The 24,695-nt window shown below is 43.5% G+C and overlaps 1 protein-coding gene across 1 annotated transcript in view; it reads left to right on the forward strand.

The window, feature by feature from the left end:
* Positions 1 to 24,695, forward strand: part of DNAH3 (dynein axonemal heavy chain 3) — a 332,604-nt gene that overhangs the window by 50,701 nt on the left and 257,208 nt on the right. Inside the window, exons 3-5 of the mRNA XM_069734194.1 lie at positions 5,448 to 5,670; positions 10,839 to 10,908; positions 13,149 to 13,326. Of these exons, the coding sequence (XP_069590295.1) occupies positions 5,448 to 5,670; positions 10,839 to 10,908; positions 13,149 to 13,326 (471 nt within the window). The remainder of the gene's footprint in view (positions 1 to 5,447; positions 5,671 to 10,838; positions 10,909 to 13,148; positions 13,327 to 24,695) is intronic.

Here is a 24,695-nt window from a genome sequence, read left to right on the forward strand (position 1 = left end):
GAAAAATTACCACATGAAAAATTACTCCAACATAAGAAGAAAACGAGTTATTATTTGACAAATGAGGAAGTCCCTATTATAACTCAGCGCAATTCTAACAGTAAAATCTTGAAAAGGATTGTATATAAAGATTGGAGTATCCTAAAGGAGTATAAGGTCATTGGGGAATCATTACCAGAACGTCCCAGATTTATATATAGGAGGGCTAACAATTTGGGGAATATAATTACACCAACGATTTCCAAACCCACCAAATCTCCAGATTTCGAGCTCCAGACCCGCAAATCTTCCTTTTGGTTTTGTTCCATGTAAAAGATGCCTATCGTCTAAAAAACTAGGCACCAAAAAACAATTTACCATTGCCAACCAGTCCACGGAAGTTGGCATCAAGGACTTTATTACATGTGCCACCCAGGGGGTAATTTATGGTATGAAATGCCCCTGTGGGAAATTATACATAGGGCGTACTATACGTCCAATGAGTGTAAGAATTGCAGAGCATTTGCGCAATATTAGTAATAAATTCATGGGCCATCCTTTATCACAACACTTTGCAAAGTATCATGGGGGCTCAATTAAAGATATCATAGTCACTGGAATCAAAATAGTTAAAAAGACTTAGAGAAAGGGCAATTTTATTCACCAAATGTCACGAGATGAAAGCAGGTGGATTTTTGAAATGAACACTCTTATACCCAATGGCTTGATTAGCGAAATAGAATTGTTCGCTTTTAATACATAATACAAGACTCCTACCAGCTGCATGATATTTAAGCGCCCATTCTGCTAACCGGACCATCCCTGACGAAGGAATCAGTGTATTCCGAAACTAGTTGGATTTGGTCCATTGTGCGCTCCATAGCCAGTCACGTAAGGTCCTGCAGCTCCTCTGCACCTTGCCGGCTTTACTATAGATCCGGTGCAAGCATCTACTGCACGTGGCTGCTTGATATTTCCCAGAGGGGCGTTTGTTACCGGCTGGAACGGCCCAACTTCTTGGGTATCATTTTTCTTTTTTTCCCTTGCTCTGGACTCTGAAAACTTACACACCATAAGAACTGCTCTCAGTTGGGACCATCATTCGTACGTCGCTATCCTTTTTCAGAGAGGTAATTTGATATTTTCTTTTTTGGTTTTATCTGAGTATCAAGGTTTTCTCTTTCTTTTATATTGCATAGTTTTATTCCAATATTAGGTTGGATTTTTTTTTGTTTAAGTGTTCTCAGTTTCTTAGCGCAAATATAAATTTCTCTTTTACAAATCGTTTTATACTGGACAAATAGGGTGGTATTGTCCCTTTATTTGCTGCAGAGACTCGAGACTGTGTGCTGCGCCCTTAGTTGCTTATTTATATTTTACAAATAATATAGTTGAATGGATTCCTGGGATTATTATGGTTGTATGACACCTAATATGTGTAGACCTTTTTTCCGTTTGTTTTCTGTATACATTAAACTGTATTATGGATGAAAATAGTATTTTTTCACATTTTAGCTGAGGGGACTTTTCATTTTTGTATTACCTTTTTTTTTATTATTTTTCCCAGATGCTTTATATAATTTTTTAAACATTTTTAGAGTAAAAAAATATCTCTGGGGTATTCAACAAGAGAAGATAGGAAGGATATATTGGATTCCTATCTTCTGTTCACAAATAGAACTGCCTCAGTTTTCATGCATTTACTAAATCAAGCAATAATTAAATTGCATGTGAGGAGGTAATTGCATTTCAATGATCATCTTATAGTTGTCCTGTAACCATGACTTCGGAATATGTGACTGCATAGGCCCACATGTAAATAAATCTAAGGACCCAAATTCTCTAATCTAATTTAATAAAACACCATCCCTAGACTTGTCTCCCCCATCCTCAGTGCAATCAACCTCCTTCAAAACCCTCCTTTTCCACCACGACAAGCAGGCATGACCCTTTATGCATGCGAGTCCTACCACAAACATAAAGCCTTCTCAATCCCTTTCATCAGAGAAAAAGACCAACTATCTATACCAATTGTATTTGAATGAATTCCATCTGACTTCAAAAATTCCTGAAAAGGAACTTCCAAATTATAGTGCCATTCCACGATTCCCCATGACGTGCAACACCACTCTGTTGACTTTACTGCGGGTCTTGTTCATCCTTTTGACCACTTGCCCATGTTTCCATGATAGGCGTGAAACGATGTTACACCAAATGAGTAGAACACCTGGGTGGGAAGACAAGAGTCTATGGCAATCGTACTTGAAGTCACGGATAAGCTCCCTTGAAGCTCTGGTGTCCAAATCATTACTGCCCACGTGAAGAAGTACTGGAGTGCCGACGTCCCGGAACGCTGTCCCCTCACCCGGCAGGGACGCCGACTCACTCACTGCCATAGCCTCGCACTAACTCCTCCTTCTCCTCTTGCTGCCTGCGGTCTGTGCATGGCTAACAGATCCCTGGACACTGTACTTATGGCAAAGGAGAATAGAAGCCGCTGCTCTGTCAACGAGACTTCAGCAGATGCTGCAGAATCGCCGGCAGGAGTGGTCAATAACCGCTCGGTGTCAGGCAGACAGGCATGTAGTTATCACCCACCAATCTGTTAGTTCTCTAGCACATAGGAAAAAATTAATATAATCCTGGATAATCCCTTAAAATTGTCAGGGAAACAAAATCCTTCAAAAGATCAACATGCAAAATGTAAGTAAAAATAAAAAACAAAAAAGCTTTTTCTAGCTCCAAATGTCCGTAAAGAAGGACAACCTCTTTGATCTTCTGAGTGGTTCCCATTAATCAAGTAAAACAACACAATAGATCACTGGAAGCCAGTGCAATTAAAATTCAGGATATTTCTCATTCCTGCTTACCCTTAGATAAGGTTTTCCCTCCGACACTACCCAACTCCAACATGGAAGAATGATGAACTTGTGATTCGGGTTCTCCTCAAAGCTTCTCCATCTTTTATACAACAGTAGAGTTTCTAACGCTTCTTCAAAGTGACGATTATTGCACTTCTTCTTATTCACAGACTTGTTCTTATTACTACTATTAATAAAACAGGGAATGACTTATCGGCTGTAAAAGAGTAACTTTACCATTTACAGATGTACAGCCGGGTGATCTATGGCTTAGGGTGTTGAAGGCGAATTTTCTCCAAATTGGTCTCTGGGGGATAATGAGAAGACTACAGGAACTTTAATCAAAGGGAAAAGTAAACCGTATTGTATTTTGCACAGATCTGTCGTTTCTTAGACCACGAAGCCTGTCGCTTTGACTTCAGAATGTCATACTTTGATCAATATTCTCTGCTTATGTTTCGATGCCTGATAGAAGGATCATAGGAGGGTGCATCAGGTGACTTGTGATGTCCATGTCTCATAAATGTGAAATAATCACATGGGATTCGCAACGCACAGAGATAACGTATTTCTTTCATCGGTCAATTCATACATGAATAAAGACGTGCTAATGAAGGCGTATTACAGAGGTTTTTCAGGAAAGATCATCAATGGCTTGTTCATAAAATGGATCAATGTAATCTGATCGCATCGAACCCTTGGGAGATTCACATATCAGCAAAGCAATAGGGGCTACTGGAACATACATAAAAAAGCAAGGACCCCATAATTAAAGAAAAAGGGGCTCGGTGTTTGTTTTCCCTTTTATGCTATTTCCCTAACACTTTGGCCAATTCTACAATCTCTTGTTTGCTGACAATGCTGTTCCTATATAGAGGTAAAGGCTGTACACGTTCTTGCTACACTTTCTTCAATTGAATAATTTATCATTGCTGCAAAGTAATACAATCTCAGCAGCATGATGTAGGGGCAGAGAACCTGATTCTAGCTATGTGTCACTTACTGGATGGCTCGGTGCAGTTTTGATAAAATCCTGCTGACCTGTGTATATCCCCGCCCACATCACGGATTGGCAGATTTCTGTATACACTGTACATTTTCAGCAAACAGCCAATCAGTGTTGGGGGCGTGATTACACAAATTAGTTGGACTTCCTGGCAAGTAACACTTAGTCCTGCAGTGTTTATCTCCTGCTGATAAAACACTGATTGTATTAAAACTACAGCAAGCTGATGAAGCTGCCTCCAAACCGATACGTGTGAGGTTCTAACCATGACACCCTAATCATTAGGTTTCTATTGTAATCTCTCCAGACATCAAACGTATTGAAAATTTCACAAAAAAAACAATGGTGTGCTTGGTTTTAATGTAACTTTACCCTTTAATGAGTTAGTTACAAATTTATGACCACTTATAAAATGTGTTCAAAGTGCTGCCCATTGTGTTGGATTGTCCATGCAACCCTCTTCTCCCACTCTTGACACACTGATAGCAACACCGCAGAAGAAATGCTAGCACAGGCTTCCAGTATATTTTGTTTCAGATGCTGCACATCTCGTATCTTCACAGCATAGACAATTGCCTTCAGAAGACCCCAAAGATAAAAGTCTAAGGGTGTCAGATCGGGAGACTTTGGTGGCCATTCAACTGGCCCACGACAACTAATCCACTTTCCAGGAAACTGTTCATGTAGGAATGCTCGGACCTGACATCCATATTTAGCACATTATCTTTATGGAATTGCACTTTATTATTCTGTTGTCTCAATTGCATATGGGGTTATTATGACATTATCAGATATATTTTTGCATTAATGATATTTATTATATTATTTACATTAATGATATTTATTATATTATTTACATTATAAACTTTTCCTAAGTTGCACCAATTGTTTGGAATGCTCTACCACAAGAAATTAGGACCAACCACAACTTACACAGTTTTAGGCGCTCCCTAAAAACACATCTGTTTATGGCGACCTATCATATTCCCTAATCGAAGTCCTTTTATATATAGCCCATTCACTATTTCTCTGAACATAATTCTCCATCAAACTGTTGAAATTTTCAGACTTTACATTCAGTCTGGCTCAGGGTTCCATCTGATTCCCCTTTTTCTGGGCTTTACATGGAAGCCCCTGATGGAGATAGAAAAAATGGTGTGAAACAGTAGTTCAGTAATGTGTAATTCATGGCAATGTTGGCTGGAAATCTGATCATCGCAAGATGGTTCATTAAAATGCAAGTTGATGAAACAATCATATTCTTTACCCCTCGCGAAATAGTTTCCTCCCCGATAGCAGCGTGGATTGATTCTTCTGATGGAAAAGAATTTAAGATCTTTGACAAATTCTTTTCAGCTGAGGGTGTAAGGGGTAGTTGGATGTTAAGGACCAAACATCTCAAGGTTGAAGAGTTTATTGGCAACAGTCTGTAGGTTTGAAAGCATGCAGCGACATATAATATTCCGTTTGTTACGAAGTTGTCTCAGATACAGGTCTACAAGAAGTATTGTTACATCCCTTTATTCACCTTCTTGATTACTTCTTAGTTCTGTAATGATAAAGAAAATACCTCTATCCATCCTATTGTTTTTGCATTTTAGCTCGTTCTTATGCACAGTATCTACCCTCCACTGATGCAAAGCAAATCATGGACCCTGGCTGCTCCATTCAAAGAACAAAGATACCACCGTAATCCCAGTAACTCCATAGCCAATAATTACTCACCGACAGCTCGTGACCTGAAGCTCCCAGAGATGTCAAAGAAGATGCCATCTCCTAGGCCGAGCACAGCAAAGATGTCACCTAGACTCAGAGCCGCCTCGCGTATCCTTTACCTTGTTAGAACTTCAATGAAGACGTCCTTACTTATATATGGGTTGTTACTTGTATGGGTCTATCCATTGCGAGCATGGAGTTATTAACATCTATTCAAGGTGTTGTCTACTACTTGCACAACCTCTACCGAATCCCTATGTTTCCTTACACTTACCTCCAGTGCCGGAACAGTTCCCGTGGTGTGGCACTGATTCTCCCTAAGATCGCGCTACAATCCCTGTGATCTCTGAGGCCAGTCAGCGTTGGCTTCACTTTCACCTCCTTCAGACAAATCAAGACATCTGGAGGAAGTGAGAGGGCAGCCACAGCCGATGTCAATTACATCTGTCGGAGAGGAGAGTGAAGCCAGTGCTTATTGGCCTCAGTGATTCCCCGGAGAGCCCATCCCAACACTGCTGGAAGGGCGCCTACACCAGGGGTCAGTATAGGTGTTATTATTTTACTGTGGGGAAACAGGGATTCACGAGAGGTTGTCCAGGTAGTACGCAGAGGTTTTTATTTGGTGGCCTTTACTAATATATATAAGTATTACCTTTTCTCTCTATGTGAATCAACGTTCACTTGTTAGTGTTGCCATCCTCATAGTTATTCTCTTCTTGCATTGGTAGTTAATGCGGGAGCATGTGAGCAGATCTGTCCATTAGCCTCCTAAAATACTGTGCATGGGGAAGGTGGTTTTTTTTAATGGCAGGAGGATAATAAACCATGTGGTCACATGCCCCCATTTCAGCCATCAGGGCACAGTCAGACGACTGTATAACACGGACGAATATTGCATCGCATTGTTTGGACTGGCTGGCAGCTCTTTGGACATGAGCGTGACAGCTACAGAGAAATACAGGCTGCCACGTTCGGGTCAGGAGAGCCACCGGCCAGTCCAAGCATTGCGATGCAATCTTCGCCCGTATTATACGCCTGTCTGACTACGCCCTCAATGTGGGCAGACTGCGAAGAAGCGGTGCTAACAAGTGGGCAGCGCTGCACAAAGGAGGAGAACCTGAAATACTGATATATTAGCAAGTGCCTCAAAATTAGGTTCCCAACGCATTTATTAAAATGAAAATGAAAATAGCCAATCCTTAGAATGAATAGTTAGGGTTTTTTAAAGATCTAGAAATTGTGATCCTAAAAATGTGTAAGGCGCATTACAAAGCTTATCTTCACCTGTGCTATTGATTTGTGGGAAACAAAATTAAATTGACAATTATTATTTAAGTGGGAAAAAGATCTGAAAATGTATCTTCTTTCTTGACAAGTCATATTTTCATTTTTCTTCATAAATGCTGTTTAAAGGCCTATAAAAAAAATTTCTCGTTCAGATATTCAAATACAAACTTTTCTTCCAATGCTTCTTTACATCATAGTACATATAAACTTCCCCAATGCACATAAATCTTCAGTGCAAAAATGTAATAGAAACGTTCATCACAATTCTCACCAAGGTGACATTAATCTTCCTTGATTCTGCAGACGCTCCCAGTCATACTGCGCTCTGCATGACCCGGATATTACTTTTACAGTATAATCCTGTGGAGGGTCAGAACGTGGCCCCACAAATTTTTATTGTAAAAGAGACTTAGAATCATAAAATATTAGAGTTGGAAGGGACCTCCAGTGTCATCGTGTCCAATCCCCTGCTCAATGCAGGAGTCACTAAACCATCGCAGACAGATGTCTGTCTAGCCTCTGTTTGAAGACTTCCATTGAAGGAGAACTCATCACCTCTCGTGGCAGCCTGTTCCACTCATTGATCACACTCACTGTCATAAAGGTTTCTCTTATATCTAATCTGTATCTTCTCTCTTTCAGTTTCATTCCATTGCTTCTCATGTTTCCATGTGCAAATGAGAATAATGATGATCCCTCTACACTGTGATAGACCCTCAGATACTTGTAGACAGCTATTAAGTCTCCTCGGAGCCTTCATTCTTGCAAGCTAAACATTCTCAGATCCTTTAACCATTCTGAGTTAGTAGGACATACTTTGCAGTCTGCTCACCATCCTGGTAGCTCTTCTCTCAACTTCTCTGAACTTCCGGCTCATGCATAGAGCACAGAGTGACCTGGATAATCGCGGTCACGTCACTGGGAAGCTGAGAAGATCGGTGCTGGACACCAGAGAGCGCAGTGGTAGGTGAGTATATTAATACACTCACACTACATTACGTGCATACATACACATTTATAATTAGTAAAAAATCTAATGTGACTGCTTCATTAACTACACTTTGGTGAGAATTGTGGTGGACTTTTCTATTCAATTTTTTGTGCTGAAGATTTTTGTGCGTTGGGGAAGTTTATCTTTACTGTGACTTAAAGACGCATTGGACAAGAAGTTTGTTCATACCGACTTTTTATTGAATGACTTCCATTGCAATCAGTCGAGGCTCTGCCTCCACACATAGCCCTTTTAATAAAGACTAATTGCAAAGTGGTCTAATTTTTTATTTTTTATTGAATTCAAGCAATAGAAAAATAGTAAGCCTTTGTATGCAGCATATCAGAAGATTTTCTTTAAATCTCACACTATTATTAATGATAGTATCATACACTGTCTAATTCAGTAGTATCCTATGATATCAGAGCAATTTTGCCATTAGGTGTTCACACCCGTATTGCCATGGCTTGCACTTCTGACGTACCTGTCCTTCCTTCTGGATTGTGTTTTCTGGCTGCCTTGTGTAAGCTACTTCCAGTCTTCCACCCTTTGTGTACATGAGGCACTTTTCAGCCAACCACAGCTACCTAGTCACCAATGCTTTAAAATCCAAACACTCCATTAATGAGACCTGAAACATTTGGAGAATGCAATGTTGAAGGCCATAATGTGTGTGGCTTCAAGTGGAGGTGACTCTGTAAGGTGCTATATTTGTTCTTAAAGTAAGAAATACTTGGTGAGAATATCTCCATAATACGTGCTGGATTATATCATGATTTTAATTTACATTTCTAGGGATTTATATGGAATCCATGGGAGAAGAAAAAACTAATTAAAGGGAGCAAAATGCGAGCCACAAGTCAGAGCCTTGAGATGTTCTCCTAACCTTTAGTTGTCAGTCATTAGCCTTTTCAATGTCCTCGAAGGAGTTAAGCATGGTTTTCCGGTGGTGTTCTCTGCAGAGACATATTGCGTCATCTGCTAGAAAAGTGAATTAATGTTTTATAAGCATATCCTTAAAGTCATTCCTGCTGATCTGCCACTGGAGAATTAATTGAAGGAAAAAGAAAGTCTGCCTTGAGCTTTTTTTTTTTCAGACACCTCCGTCTTCAAAATTATTATCTACAAAACGTGTGCTCCTGAGATGGGTTATTAGAAGTTTGTCCTTTCAACGTGCTCTGCAAATCCAACACCATGGGTTTTTAGGCTGTGTCTTATTTACCTCCACTGTAGTCATCCAACAACCTAAAATGTCTTCTGGTGAAAAGTTTCCTCTTTTTACTGCTTATACAAAATAGTTAAAAAAAACACAAAAGAGGTAAACTGTATGAGTATAATAAAAATGCTAAATAATAAGTATTATGATTAATCAATCAATATTGCAGATATTCTCCCTTGAGCCTAGTAGTTCTGGACTATTTTAGCATTCTCAGTTTAATGTAGGTGGCCCATTAAGGATCCTCATCTATTAGCTGAGTGAACAGAAGAGCTTCTCCCGCTCTTGAGGACTCAAAGCTTTTGTGGATGTCCCTCTACATTAATTTTTAAGATAACTCGGTAATGTTTTATTTTTCCTTGGTGAAAAATAACCTTACCAGTGAGGTCACAACAATGTGATACCCTTTAGAACAGGGGTGAGGAATCTTTTTTCTGCCAAGGGCCATTTGGATATTTATACCATCCTTCGGGGGCCGGACAAACTGCGCCCACAAAGTACATCCTGACTCTGGCACTGGTGTCAGGACGTAATCTTGCATTGCATGCCCTTCAGTGTTCAGTAGTGAACTGTGTGTGTGTGTGTGCTAATAGAGCAAGAAGAAATTAATGAGCTGGTTGTAATCAAAATACACCTTCCTGCCCAAGAATGCGGTCCCTGAGAATCTGCTTGGGGGGCCTGACAAAAGGTCATCAAGAGCCGTAAATGGCCCTGGGGCCTGAGATTCCTCACCCCTGCTTTAGAATATCAACAGGTATCCATTTAAAGGAGCTATCTAGGACTATTTTTTTTTTTACTATAAGCCTAAGAACTAACAGGTAGGTAGTTGATAGCTATCTAGCACCGATCTCTGCCGGCACAGAGCAGTCACTGACTACTACTGCTGGTGATTCAGCGGCTTCTGCTGACATCACATCAACAGAGCAGCAGCTTCCCTTCCGCTCTGCTGTGTTGACGAGGCGTTACTGCCAACATTATGCTGATTGATCGCCCGCTCCCTGGTGTCTAATTACGGGCAACTGGCTGTCAATCAGCATTGTGTTGGCAGTCACACCCTGTCGACAGAGCAGCCCAGAAGAAGAAGAGTTGCTTTTTGTTGACGCTGAGCAGCTAAATCGCCTGCAGGAGCGGTTGGTGACTGCTCTGATCAGTGCTGGGTAGAACGGGCCAGTAGCTGCCTACTATTATTAACTGTTAGTTGCTAATTATTGCCTCTGTTAGCAACTAGTTGCCTGTTCATTTTTAGGCCCATAGTAAAAAAATAAAATAAAATAGTTCCAGACAACCCCTATAAATGCCAACATCCCTATTAGGGAACTCTGAGTTAATTTTGAAGGTCTCTCATAAAAGATCAACATTAGCATAGAGCTAAAAAGATGTTTCCGCTCTAAAGTCCCCCATAGATTTTAGACCAGTCGGCCAAACAATGGTTCATCTAGCAGCTATATTGCCCAACTTTTCCATACACACTCACTCTGCTATATGGCAGATTCCCTTTAATACAAGCCTTGGTATTAATATGATAACTTTCCAGGGATATTAGGTGCATATTTGTGACCTAGGTTCCCTCTCATCTACAATCCTGGTCAGAATGCATTGTGATAACTGGTGTTGATCGACTAGCAAACGATACTTTACATTGGTCACTAAAAAACTAAAATAAAGTAATTTTAGTATAATAATAATAATGTAAGCTGTTATGACTCATATTCTCTTTGGCTGTTTTGTATGCTCTTTCTTTTGTAGGTACAAGCTGTCGGTTTCCTTAACTAATAGATTCAGCTTCAAAGGATGTTTCATGCCTGCCGAAAAAGTTGAAACTGTCTCCCAGGAGCAAACATAACACTGATAGGTAATAAAGATTATCTCTCCTAGAAATGCTAGGCTTCTGTAGACTCCTCTGAAGACCCATTATACATTTAGGAGCATAACTTTTATGAGATGACTTCTAGATAATTCCTAGAATCATATATATTATAAAAATTGGAGATAAGAAAATCAATTTATATTAAATTTGGCATGATTTTTAGGAAATTGGTGAATTTGCCAAAAATAGCTGCTACCATTTTACACATAGTAGAAGATTGCATCTGCCAGTGAAGGCTTGACCGTGGGTGGGCTTCTCTACATTGCCTTGCAGCTATCACATCTCGTGGTATGACACAGTCAATCAGTTGACAGCAGCCCATTGAGCCATTGCCTTGAACAGCAGTAACGTACTTCTGCAAGCAGTCCAGGTGGTGACTGGTGACATCTCTACACTGGGTCACACTTATGAACCTCCTCCATGTTCTCCTCAAAGAACATCTCCACTCTCCAATAGCATCAAATGTCACACTGGATGGCTCCACGTTAACTACAACTAAGCACCTTTGCAAGCAACAGTACCGAGAACCTTGTGGCTCCCATACATTTGGGCAAATTAGCCCATGCTGTCTGGAACTTTCTGCGTGTAGTAGGTGCACATTCTATAACAGATATAATCCTTGAACATGCTCTTGGCCAGTAGAGTGTATGGACATTTCAACTGTTCTTATGTGGCATAGAATGTCCTCCAGAATTTACAATGAAGAAGCGGTATGACTGAACCCCATCTTATTTCCGACACTGCAACAAGATGGAATGTAATGCTACATATTGTAATAATTATAGGGGATAACTCAGGAGACTCTTTGCGTGGAACAAGACAACTACAGGACACAGTTTTATAAGTGGTAAAGTCTATATTATCACACGGTGATTCAAACAGGTGCAGAGAGAAACTCAAGTCCACAACACTTGGTGTAAGTATTAAACGCAGCTTAGCAGTCTATAGGGAACTTCAGAGGAAAATGCAATCACGCAGAAAGTCTATGAAGCACAATTATTCTTGAGGATACTTGACACGAATAAGTCCTTGTTTAGTCCAAACACAGATAGATATGCTTATAAGGCAGTTCAAATAATATCTTAGCTCAACCAGGGAGGCCTGGGTAATAGTCTCAGGTTTAAGCAGAGCAGCAAACAGCTTACATGTCCAACAAATGCAGATGGAAGAAAACACAAGCAGCAGATGAAGGAGGATTACTGGAAACTGTATGCAGCAGGAACTTAGAGCAGAGTAGCAGGATCACCACACAGGTTCACAGGAGCAGGTATATAGCCAAGGAGTCACCAGGGTCAGGAGCTGGATGCAAGGCAGAATACTCTAGCACAGACTGAAGGCTGGGGTGGAGTTTTATAGCAGGAAGACACAGTGCACATGAGACCAAAGACGCCATCTTGGAAAAGGGCAGTAATGAACAAAAGGTAATAAAAAATGTTCAGAGTCCTGACACATATGTTAGAGCATCTGTACATGAGTCTTTTTTTTGCATTGACTAATGTGAGTTCTTGTGCTCTTGACCGGGACAGGGAACATAAAATGCTGTTGTAGTTTTATTCTTTATCATTGTCTCCCGTAGTCGGAGAGGGTAATAGTCTCAGGAACCAAACCCTGATTTTCCATTCTCCATGGTCTGGACACCATGATAGACACATAAAACAACCTAAAAAGTTGACAGGACAGGCAGTGATAGAAGAATGAATGGTCATCAAGTCCTGGCTTCTTCATACATCGTTTATAAAAATGCATCGTCAAACAAGTTTGGCGTGGACCACAGACCTAGGCAAGAGAATACTTAGTAGAATTCTTCGTTTGCCTAGACTTGCAGGCAGTGACGGAACCGTCTAACTGATCACAAAAAGGGATAATTTTTGGATTGTCTTTAAATAGTCCATTAGTGCAATGTGTTATAAAACAGGCTGTTAATTAGCACCCATCTACCTATGGCTATATATGTTGAGGTTGCCTTGACATTACTAAGTTGGTGTTTGCATTAAAGTGCTTGGATGCAGCATAATAGACTTCAGAGTGTCATACTCTTCTTTTCATACGAAGCTGGCAAATTCGAGTTTTAAAAGATTTGCTCATCTCTAATAACAATATGTTCTATTATATAATCTTACTGATGGATAAAATGTGGATGTAGTGTCAGCACTACATTGAATAGGTATCATTGTTATAATTGCTCAATATGATGGCTAGAAATAATTTCCTTTGTTATTATGCAGATGGATAGCCAGGTATAGCTCTTTAGAGCCACTGTCTGTAGATCAGACCATGCAGCAGACAGAGACCATGACCTACCCAGAGAGCAGGCCCATTACTCCAGAGGAACAATTACAGGTTATGCTACAGTATGAAGCAGATACGGATAAACAGGAAAAGCCGACTCAAAGAGACTTGGAGGTGAGTGGGTATAAATGGCAGCACTATTAATGGGACAATACATGAGGACCTTCTGCACATGTCCTACCACCAAATTCTGTCTCTTAGCTCAATCTCTCCATAGATTTTTTATCATACTATCATACAAAACTTAAGAACACATTTACCCTTATTTAAAGATTTGTAGTTAAAGACAACTTGTCACTAGGAGAAACATTTCTTACCCATGACATCTTTTGGATGCCCTTTAAATGTGATACTTGTAGGTTTCCAATCTTGTAGGTGTCCAAAATATAACCATCTGCCTGTCTTCAAATCCACGGAGAAAAGCTGATAGGGCTCACATGTAAAACTCTACCTTTCCAATGTGCTCAAATGGCTCTAAAGTAGGAAGAGTCAAGTTATCAGTCGAAGAGTTGGCAGTCATTAATTTATTTGCTGTCCTCTGTTCCTTCCACTTATTGGAGGGCAACTACTGAGTCCAACTGGTTTTCACTGAAAGGCCATCTAAAGATGTCCTCTTTTAGAAGACAAGATACGGGGATTTTGCTCACCTCTGTAACATCTTACTATGTACGTTCACTTAAAGGGTTTTCCAGGCATATAAATAAATAAATACAAAATGTCTTTATAAATACCTTAATAAATGCCTTTAAAGGAAATGTCTCGTCAGGTTTCTGCCATCTAATCTGAGAGCAACATATTGTAGAGAAAGAGATTCTGGTTCCAGTGATGTCACTCACTGGTTTGTTTGCTGTCATTTTGATAAAACACTGTTTTTCCAGCAGAATATGGTCGCTAGACACTAGTAAACCTACTGCCAGGTAGTCCTCCATAGTCATGAGCTCTGTCTAACCCTGTCCCTACCACTGCTTGTCAGAGGCAGCAAAAATCTGGTGACAGATTCCATTTAATTAACAAATCATACTCCTTTTGTCTACCGAAATATATTAAAGAATGTGAATAGGATATGTACCTGTGAGCATGTGCAGTAAGAGGCCTTCTGCTGCGACCTAAATATAACCTATACCACATTGCGACAAGCCATCTCCAGGTCAAAAAAGCAATTGCAGGGTGGATAGCCATGTGGGCTGTCTCTTCTTACCTCAGCACTCCTGGTATCTCCAGTAATATATGAGATATATTGGAGGACAATAGTATGAGCAGCCTCTTCTTACCTCAGTACTTGTGGTATCTTTAGTTCAGATAGAGAGGGTGAACAGCAGTGTGAGCAGCCTCTTCTTACCTCAGCACCCTTGGTATCTCCAGAATTATGTGGGATACCTCAGCATCCCTGGTATATCGAGCATTAGATCAAATAGACAAGGTGGACAGCCTTGTGAGTAGCCTCTTCTTACCTCACACCCCTGCTATCTCCAGCATTAAATCACACAGACAGGGTGGACAGACATGTGAGTAACCTTTCCTTACCTCAGAACTCATATTAATGGCATCTCCAGTATTAGATCATATAGTCATGGAGGACAGCAGTGTGAGCAGCCTCTTCTTACCTCAGTATTAATGGCATCTCCAGTATTAGACCAGATAGTCATGGTGGACAGCAGTGTGAGCAGCCTCTTCTTACCTCACTATTCATGGTATCTCCAGTATTAGATCAGACTACAGGGTGGACAACAGTGTGAGCAGCACCCCTTGTATCTCCAGTGGATCAGAAACTCCAGTAGGAATACATATCAGAGCTTTCCACTGTACAAGCTGACAGGCACAAGTGGCACATTCATAGTGGACAACACTTTTAAGTGGAGTCCAACTTCTCAGTCTGGTTTATCATGGTGAAAAAACTGTGTCTGGCTATATTAGGTAAAATGTTGCATTCCAAGGCCAATATTCAAATGAATAGTGAACTATATTATCAACTGTGTATGAATGGGCCATATCTGCGAGAGCTGCTTTTACAAATGTCTCACTGATCAGGTTCATAAAGCTGAGTAGATAACAATGATCAACCTGACTTTTTACGGTTACTTACTCAGTTGCAGAAATTGACACTTTCAATGGCTTGTGCTGTACTAGGGTGTCAAGTTAATGGGATTCTCTCACCCCAAATTTAATCTTTAAACTAACCACATAGCCTTGTAGAAGATGGAGTACAAATAAGAATAGTTACTTTTGTTTTTAAATCTGTTCCTCCATTTGCTCAAAAACAGCTTTATTGTAATATGGAAATGAAGGTGTTCAGTGCACCCTAAGCTAAAAGTCTCGGTGCACAGTTCTGTCCAGGTATTAGGTTACTGTCACTTCAAGTATGTTGATTTACTGTCTGAAGATAAACCTCTGGTATATGATCACTTTCCCTGTGCAGGAGAGAGCACACAAATCACTCTCTCCTCGCTTCTGACATTGCTCATCTCCTTCGCCATCACTTCAGTGCAGGAGCGGGCACGCAAATTACTTCCCGTCTGACATTGCTCATCTCTTCTGCTATCACTTCAGTGCAGGAGAGAGCACACAAATCACTCTCTCCTCGCTTCTGACATTGCTCATCTCTTTCGCCATCACTTCAGCGCAGGAGCGGGCACGCAAATTACTCCCCGTCTGACATTGCTCATCTCCTTCGCCATCACTTCAGCGCAGGAGAGGGCACGCAAATTACTCCCCGTCTGACATTGCTCATCTCTTCTGCTATCACTTCAGTGCAGGAGAGAGCACACAAATCACTCTCTCCTCGCTTCTGACATTGCTCATCTCCTTTGCCATCACTTCAGTGCAGGAGCGGGCACGCAAATTACTCAGCTGTCTGACATTGCTCATCTCTTCTGCTATCACTTCAGTGCAGGAGAGAGCACACAAATCACTCTCTCCTCGCTGATGACATTGCTCGGTTATAGCTGTGTAGCGATGTCAGCTGCAAGGAGAGAGTGATTTAAAAATTAAAAATAATGATTATAATTATTGTTGCTCGATTTCCTACGTGGATATGGTTAGTTTGAAGTTTACATTTGAGTTGACAGAATTCCCTAAAAGGTGTGCAGCTTCATGAATTTGTTAATGAAGTTATCTGGTCATTTTACATAGATCTGTCTCCAGGATATATCATCAAAATCAGATGGGTAGAAGTCTGATGGAGACCAGGTGTAAATATTCAGCAGAGCTGGACTGTGCAGCTGCATTCAATGTGTAGCGTCAGGTCCACAGTACTGCAGTTCCACCATTCCTTTGGTGCCAGGTCCTGCAGATCAGCTCCTATTCCTTTGAATAGATGTTGATCTTCAGTACATGGCAGTAGCCACTACACATTGAGCGGAGCTGGGTTTACATCCGGTTGCCGCAGCTCACCTGATGGGCTTGGTGGATGTCGGATCCCCACAGATCTGGTATTGATGACTTACATTAAGGGTATGTAGTTGATATCATATGACCCCAAAAAAACCTTTAAAAGTGGAGTTGATGACTGCTACATCTGAAGTTCAGCTTCGGCTCAGGACTAGAGTTGAGCGACCTTGACCTTTTTAGAGTCGAGCCGGGTTTCGCGAAACCCGACTATCTCAAAAGTCGGGTCGAGTGAAATCGGCCGATTATGACGTAAAGTCGGGATCGACCGAAACACGAAACCCAATGCAAGTCAATGGGGCAGCATAGTCGGCAGTGAGTGGGGGCCAGGAAAACACCTAGAGTGCCCATTTTAATGTCAAAACCATCCATTCTTCTTAATGAAGCTTGTCAAGCGTAATTTACCTTATAATAATTGGAAGGCATTTGAAATTGGGGGTCATTTGGCTAAAGTTGTGGTGGGTAGGGCTGGTTCAAGTAATTAGTGGGCCCAGGAAATCTGGACCACGTCACGGCAGTGGAGCAGGGAGAGGTAAGTATTTCAACTTTGCAAGTGCTGTGAACCTGAGCAAGCAGGGGGGGCCCACTCGTTGGCATTGGCACTGGCACAGGGCCCCTCAAAGTACAGCGGTGTGTTTGCACGGCGGGGGCGCCTCCCACCGGCAGCAACACTTTTGCGTACCATGAGAGGCCCTGTGCCAGTGACGTCGCCAACTAGTATTCCTCCCCCCACCTGATGAAGGAACCTGCACTTTCATCTGCACCTTCCTGTTTGTCCCCGTGTAAGGTGGTATGGTATGCGGGAAGGGGGACCTGACTTTCAGCAGGGTCACAATCTTGCAGTGTAGCGTGCACGGGAAATGTTGCGTTATGGGTCAATGTACCAGCAGACTCATCTATCACTGGCTGGGCAATGGGCAGGATGAGGAGGAAACACAGATATAGGCCCAAAGAATAAAGTGGGCTAAATGCAGTTCAAAATTGGTAACACAGGACTAATCAGGGGGCATTGCAGTGGAGGACAACTGGAATGAGAGGCTGACACAGAGAGTAGGCCCAAATCAGTAAGTCGTCGAAATGCAGTTCAAAATTGGCAACAGTAGTAAACAGGCGGCACAGCTTTGTTCAGTGGAGGAGAACAGCAAGGAGTGGCAGACACCGATAGTAGGCCCCAACCCAACTAGTAGGCCAAATGCAGTCTAACATTAACAACTACTTAACGAGCGCCTGAAAACGGAATTTCAGGACAGGAAACCAGGAGAACAGCAAGGAGCGGCAGACACCGATAGTAGGCCCCAAACCAACTAGTACGCCAAATGCAGTTGTTCCGTTTAACCACAATTTAATGAGAGCCTGAAGATAGAAGTTCAGGAAAGGCAACCTGGAGAACACCTTGGAGTGGAACACACCATCTCTCTACACCCCATACCCAATTTGTAGGTCTAATGCAGCGTAGTTTCCAACAACTACTAAACGAGAGCATGATGATCGAAGCATTGGCGAGGAAACCTGGGGAACACCTTGGAGTGGAACACACCATCTCTCTACACCCCATACCCAATTTGTAGGCCTAATGCAGCGTAGTTTCCAACAACTACTAAACGAGAGCATGATGATCGAAGCATTGGCGAGGAAACCTGGGGAACACCTTGGAGTGGAACACACCATCTCTCTACAGTGGAACACACCATCTCTCTACACCCCATACCCAATTTGTAGGCCTAATGCAGCGTAGTTTCCAACAACTACTAAACGAGAGCCGGAAGATCGAAGCTCAGGAAAGGCAACCTGGAGAACACCTTGGAGTGGAACACACCATCTCTCTACACCCCATACCCAATTTGTAGGCCCAATGCAGCGTAGTTTCCAACAACTACTAAACGAGAGCCGGAAGATCGAAGCAATGGAGAGGAAACCTGGGGAACACCTTGGAGTGTAACACACCATCTCTCTACACCCCATACCCAATTTGTAGGCCTAATGCAGCGTAGTTTCCAACAACTACTAAACGAGAGCCGGAAGATCGAAGCAATGGAGAGGAAACCTGGGGAACACCATGGAGTGGAACACACCATCTCTCTACACCCCATACCCAATTTGTAGGCCTAATGCAGCATAGTTTCCAACAACTACTAAACGAGAGCATGAAGATCGAAGCAATGGAGAGGAAACCTGGGGAACACCTTGGAGTGGAACACACCATCTCTCTACACCCCATACCCAATTTGTAGGCCTAATGCAGCGTAGTTTCCAACAACTACTAAATGAGAGCATGATGATCGAAGCATTGGCGAGGAAACCTGGGGAACACCTTGGAGTGGAACACACCATCTCTCTACAGTGGAACACACCATCTCTCTACACCCCATACCCAATTTGTAGGCCTAATGCAGCGTAGTTTCCAACAACTACTAAACGAGAGCCGGAAGATCGAAGCTCAGGAAAGGCAACCTGGGGAACACCTTGGAGTGGAACACACCATCTCTCTACACCCCATAACCAATTTGTAGGCCTAATGCAGCGTAGTTTCCAACAACTACTAAACGAGAGCCGGAAGATCGAAGCAATGGAGAGGAAACCTGGGGAACACCTTGGAGTGTAACACACCATCTCTCTACACCCCATACCCAATTTGTAGGCCTAATGCAGCGTAGTTTCCAACAACTACTAAACGAGAGCCGGAAGATCGAAGCAATGGAGAGGAAACCTGGGGAACACCATGGAGTGTAACACACCATCTCTCTACACCCCATACCCAATTTGTAGGCCTAATGCAGCGTAGTTTCCAACAACTACTAAACGAGACCCGGAAGATCGAAGCAATGGAGAGGAAACCTGGGGAACACCTTGGAGTGTAACACACCATCTCTCTACACCCCATACCCAATTTCTAGGCCTAATGCAGCGTAGTTTCCAACAACTACTAAACGAGAGCCGGAAGATCGAAGCAATGGAGAGGAAACCTGGGGAACACCTTGGAGTGGAACACACCATCTCTCTACACCCCATACCCAATTTGTAGGCCTAATGCAGCGTAGTTTCCAACAACTACTAAACGAGAGCCGGAAGATCGAAGCTCAGGAAAGGCAACCTGGGGAACACCTTGGAGTGTAACAAACCCTCTCTCTACACCACGGAAGGGCTGATTCTTAGGAAGGAAGGCTGTCGGAAAGAAGCAGGGCGCGTCCGAGGGTGATTATTTTCTTATTAGGTATATACTCACCCTCGGACGCGCCCTGCTTCTTTATTTGTAATGAATGTTTATTTGCAATGTGGTTTTGACTTACTCTATTTTTTTGGTAAATAATGATTTTATTATTTTCATTGTTTTGCATCTTCTTGGCAATAATATAAAGAAGACGCGACAGGACAACACTCGGTGGATGCCATATCTGTGTTTAAAATTGAAAAAACCTTTCAGTTAACTACTTGCAGGAGAAAGTTATTGTAGCTGGTGGCCATTTTTAGTACTGTACCAGATTTTTGTTGTATGTGTTTGTTTTTAATGTTAAAATGTCTGCATTTGATATCTCTCCAGTATTTTCTTTTTTATAAGCAAAATACTTATTTTTATATTTTCTGATGTTGGTTCCAGGGGTACACGGGCAGCAGTGGTGTGGTCAGTGGAGGCCTAGTGGAAGGAGTGACCGCAGACAGGCATCGAAGGCCTAAAATAATAACACATGGCTGTAGGCAATTTTAAATTGGTTCCAGGGGTACACGGGCAGCAGTGGTGTGGTCAGTGGAGGCCTAGTGGAAGGAGTGACCGCAGACAGGCATCGAAGGCCTAAAATAATAACACATGGCTGTAGGCAATTTTAAATTGGTTCCAGGGGTACACGGGCAGCAGTGGTGTGGTCATTGGAGGCCTAGTGGAAGGAGTGACCACAGACAGGCATCGAAGGCCTAAAATAATAACACATGGCTGTAGGCAATTTTAAATTGGTTCCAGGGGTACATGGGCAGCAGTGCCCTGGTCAGTGTAGTAGTAGTAGAAAGAATGGACCGCAGACAGGCATCGAAGGCCTAAAATAAAAAAATTGGGCTGGCTGTAGGCAATTTTAAATTGGTTCCAGGGGTACACGGGCAGCAGTGGTGTGGTCAGTGGAGGCCTAGTGGAAGGAGTGACCGCAGACAGGCATCGAAGGCCTAAAATAATAACACATGGCTGTAGGCAATTTTAAATTGGTTCCAGGGGTACACGGGCAGCAGTGGTGTGGTCAGTGGAGGCCTAGTGGAAGGAGTGACCGCAGACAGGCATCGAAGGCCTAAAATAATAACACATGGCTGTAGGCAATTTTAAATTTGTTCCAGGGGTACACGGGCAGCAGTGGTGTGGTCAGTGGAGGCCTAGTGGAAGGAGTGACCGCAGACAGGCATCGAAGGCCTAAAATAATAACACATGGCTGTAGGCAATTTTAAATTGGTTCCAGGGGTACACGGGCAGCAGTGGTGTGGTCAGTGGAGGCCTAGTGGAAGGAGTGACCGCAGACAGGCATCGAAGGCCTAAAATAATAACATATGGCTGTAGGCAACTTTAAATTGGTTCCAGGGGTACACGGGCAGCAGTGGTGTGGTCAGTGGAGGCCTAGTGGAAGGAGTGACCGCAGACAGGCATCGAAGGCCTAAAATAATAACACATGGCTGTAGGCAATTTTAAATTGGTTCCAGGGGTACACGGGCAGCAGTGGTGTGGTCAGTGGAGGCCTAGTGGAAGGAGTGACCGCAGACAGGCATCGAAGGCCTAAAATAATAACACATGGCTGTAGGCAATTTTAAATTGGTTCCAGGGGTACACGGGCAGCAGTGGTGTGGTCAGTGGAGGCCTAGTGGAAGGAGTCACCGCAGACAGGCATCGAAGGCCTAAAATAATAACACATGGCTGTAGGCAATTTTAAATTGGTTACAGGGGTACACGGGCAGCAGTGGTGTGGTCAGTGGAGGCCTAGTGGAAGGAGTGACCGCAGACAGGCATCGAAGGCCTAAAATAATAACACATGGCTGTAGGCAATTTTAAATTGGTTACAGGGGTACACGGGCAGCAGTGGTGTGGTCAGTGGAGGCCTAGTGGAAGGAGTGACCACAGACAGGCATCGAAGGCCTAACATAACAAAAATGTCAATACAATGGTATTGTCAGTGGCAGGCATTGAAGGATGTCAGCGCATAGACTAAACATTGGTGGAGCTGTGAGATAATTTTGCAAGTGGTAGAGCACTGTTTGAGCTTGGGTGGGGGGAAACTGTCTTGTGGCCGGCGGTACAGGCCCAGGGCCCCTCATATTACAACGGTGTGTCTGACGTTGGGTGCGCACCACCACCGCCAGAGACACTTTATTGTACTAGGAGGGACCCAGTGGCAGTGCCGTCGACCAAAAGCGGGCTCACCCACCTCTTCAGACAAACTGCACTCTCACGGGTGCTGTCGCCAAGTGTCGATACCACGGCCCCGTGTGGGGAGTTTGGCCATTTAGTGAGGTGTAAACATGTCGTATGCTGGACAATCAGGTGCAGAAAATTACGAGATTGGAAAAGGCATTCAGAATAGTCCACAGGCAAGACCTTTTCATAGGAAAGCTAGGTGTCAGCCGGGCAAGGTGGGGCAAAAGATTTCGAAATCCAGTTGTGGTTCATTTTAATGAAGGTTAGATCATCTACATTTTGGGTAGCCAGACGAGTCCTTTTTTCTGTTAGTATTGAACCTGCAGCACTGAATACTCTTTCTGATAGGACACTAGCTGCCGGGCAAGCAAGCTCCTGCAATGCATATTCTGCCAATTCTGGCCAGGTGTCTAATTTTGATGCCCAGTAATCAAATGGGAATGACGGTTGAGGGAGAACATCGATAAGGGATGAAAAATAGTTTGTAACCATACTGGACAAATGTTGTCTCCTGTCACTTTGAATTGATGCTGCAGTACCTGTCCTGTCTGCGGTCATAGCAAAATCACTCCACAACCTGGTCAGAAAACCCCTCTGGCCAACGCCACTTCTGATTTCTGCCCCTCTAACTCCTCTGGTCTGCTGGCCCCTGCAGCTCGTGTGAGAACGATCATGGGCGCTGTGTGCAGGGAATGCCAGAAGCAAACGGTCAACAAGAGTTGATTGTTTGGTTGCTAATATTAGTTCCAAGTTCTCATGTGGCATTATATTTTGCAATTTGCTTTTATAGCGAGGATCAAGGAGGCAGGCCAACCAGTAATCGTCATCATTCATCATTTTAGTTATGCGTGTGTCCCTTTTGAGGATACGTAAGGCATAATCCGCCATGTGGGCCAAAGTTCCAGTTCTCAAATCTGCGGTTGTGCTTGGTTGAGGGGCAGTTTCTGGCAAATCCACGTCACTTGTGTCCCTCAAAAAACCAGAACCCGGCCTTGCCGCGCCACCAATTTCCAGTGGCCCCGGAAAAGCTTCCTCATTAAAAATATAATCATCCCCATCATCCTCCTCGTCCTCCTCCTCCTCTTCGCCCGCTACCTCGTCCTGTACACTGCCCTGGCCAGACAATGGCTGACTGTCATCAAGGCTTTCCTCTTCCTCAGCTGCAGACGCCTGATCCTTTATGTGCGTCAAACTTTGCATCAGCAGACGCATTAGGGGGATGCTCATGCTTATTATGGCGTTGTCTGCACTAACCAGCCGTGTGCATTCCTCAAAACACTGAAGGACTTGACACATGTCTTGAATCTTCGACCACTGCACACCTGACAACTCCATGTCTGCCATCCTACTGCCTGCCCGTGTATGTGTATCCTCCCACAAAAACATAACAGCCCGCCTCTGTTCACACAGTCTCTGAAGCATGTGCAGTGTTGAGTTCCACCTTGTTGCAACGTCTATGATTAGGCGATGCTGGGGAAGGTTCAAAGAACGCTGATAGGTCTGCATACGGCTGGAGTGTACGGGCGAACGGCGGATATGTGAGCAAAGTCCACGCACTTTGAGGAGCAGGTCGGATAACCCCGGATAACTTTTCAGGAAGCACTGCACCACCAGGTTTAAGGTGTGAGCCAGGCAAGGAATGTGTTTCAGTAGGGAAAGGGAGATGGCAGCCATGAAATTCCTTCCGTTATCACTCGCTACCTTGCCTGCCTCAAGATCTACAGTGCCCAGCCACGACTGCGTTTCTTTCTGCAAGAACTCGGACAGAACTTCCGCGGTGTGTCTGTTGTCGCCCAAACACTTCATAGCCAATACAGCCTGCTGACGTTTGCCAGTAGCTGCCCCATAATGGGAGACCTGGTGTGCAACAGTGGCAGCTGCGGATGGAGTGGTTGTGCGACTGCGGTCTGTGGACGAGCTCTCGCTTCTGCAGGAGGACGAAGAGGAGGAGGAGGGGGTGCGAACGGCTACAGCCAATTGTTTCCTAGACCGTGGGCTAGGCAGAACTGTCCCAAACTTGCTGTCCCCTGTGGACCCTGCATCCACCACATTTACCCAGTGTGCCGTGATGGACACGTAACGTCCCTGGCCATGCCTACTGGTCCATGCATCTGTTGTCAGGTGCACCTTTGTGCTCACAGATTGCCTGAGTGCATGGACGATGCGCTCTTTAACATGCTGGTGGAGGGCTGGGATGGCTTTTCTGGAAAAAAAGTGTCGACTGGGTAGCTCGTAGCGTGGTACAGCGTAGTCCATCAGGGCTTTGAAAGCTTCGCTTTCAACTAACCGGTAGGGCATCATCTCTAACGAGATTAGTCTAGCTATGTGTGCGTTCAAACCCTGTGTACGCGGATGCGAGGCTAAGTACTTCCTTTTTCTAACCATAGTCTCATGTAGGGTGAGCTGGACTGGAGAGCTGGAGATCGTGGAACTAGCGGGGGTGCCGGTGGACATGGCAGACTGAGAGACGGTGGGAGATGGTATTGTTGCCACCGGTGCCCTAGATGCAGTGTTTCCTACTACGAAACTGGTGATTCCCTGACCCTGACTGCTTTGGCCTGGCAAAGAAACCTGCACAGATACTGCAGGTGGTGCGGAAAATGGTGGCCCTACACTGCCGGAAGGGATGTTGCGTTGCTGACTAGCTTCATTGGCCGAGGGTGCTACAACCTTAAGGGACGTTTGGTAGTTAGTCCAGGCTTGCAAATGCATGGTGGTT

The sequence above is a fragment of the Ranitomeya imitator genome, chromosome 7 (assembly GCF_032444005.1).
Source record: "Ranitomeya imitator isolate aRanImi1 chromosome 7, aRanImi1.pri, whole genome shotgun sequence".
Lineage (NCBI taxonomy): Eukaryota > Metazoa > Chordata > Amphibia > Anura > Dendrobatidae > Ranitomeya > Ranitomeya imitator.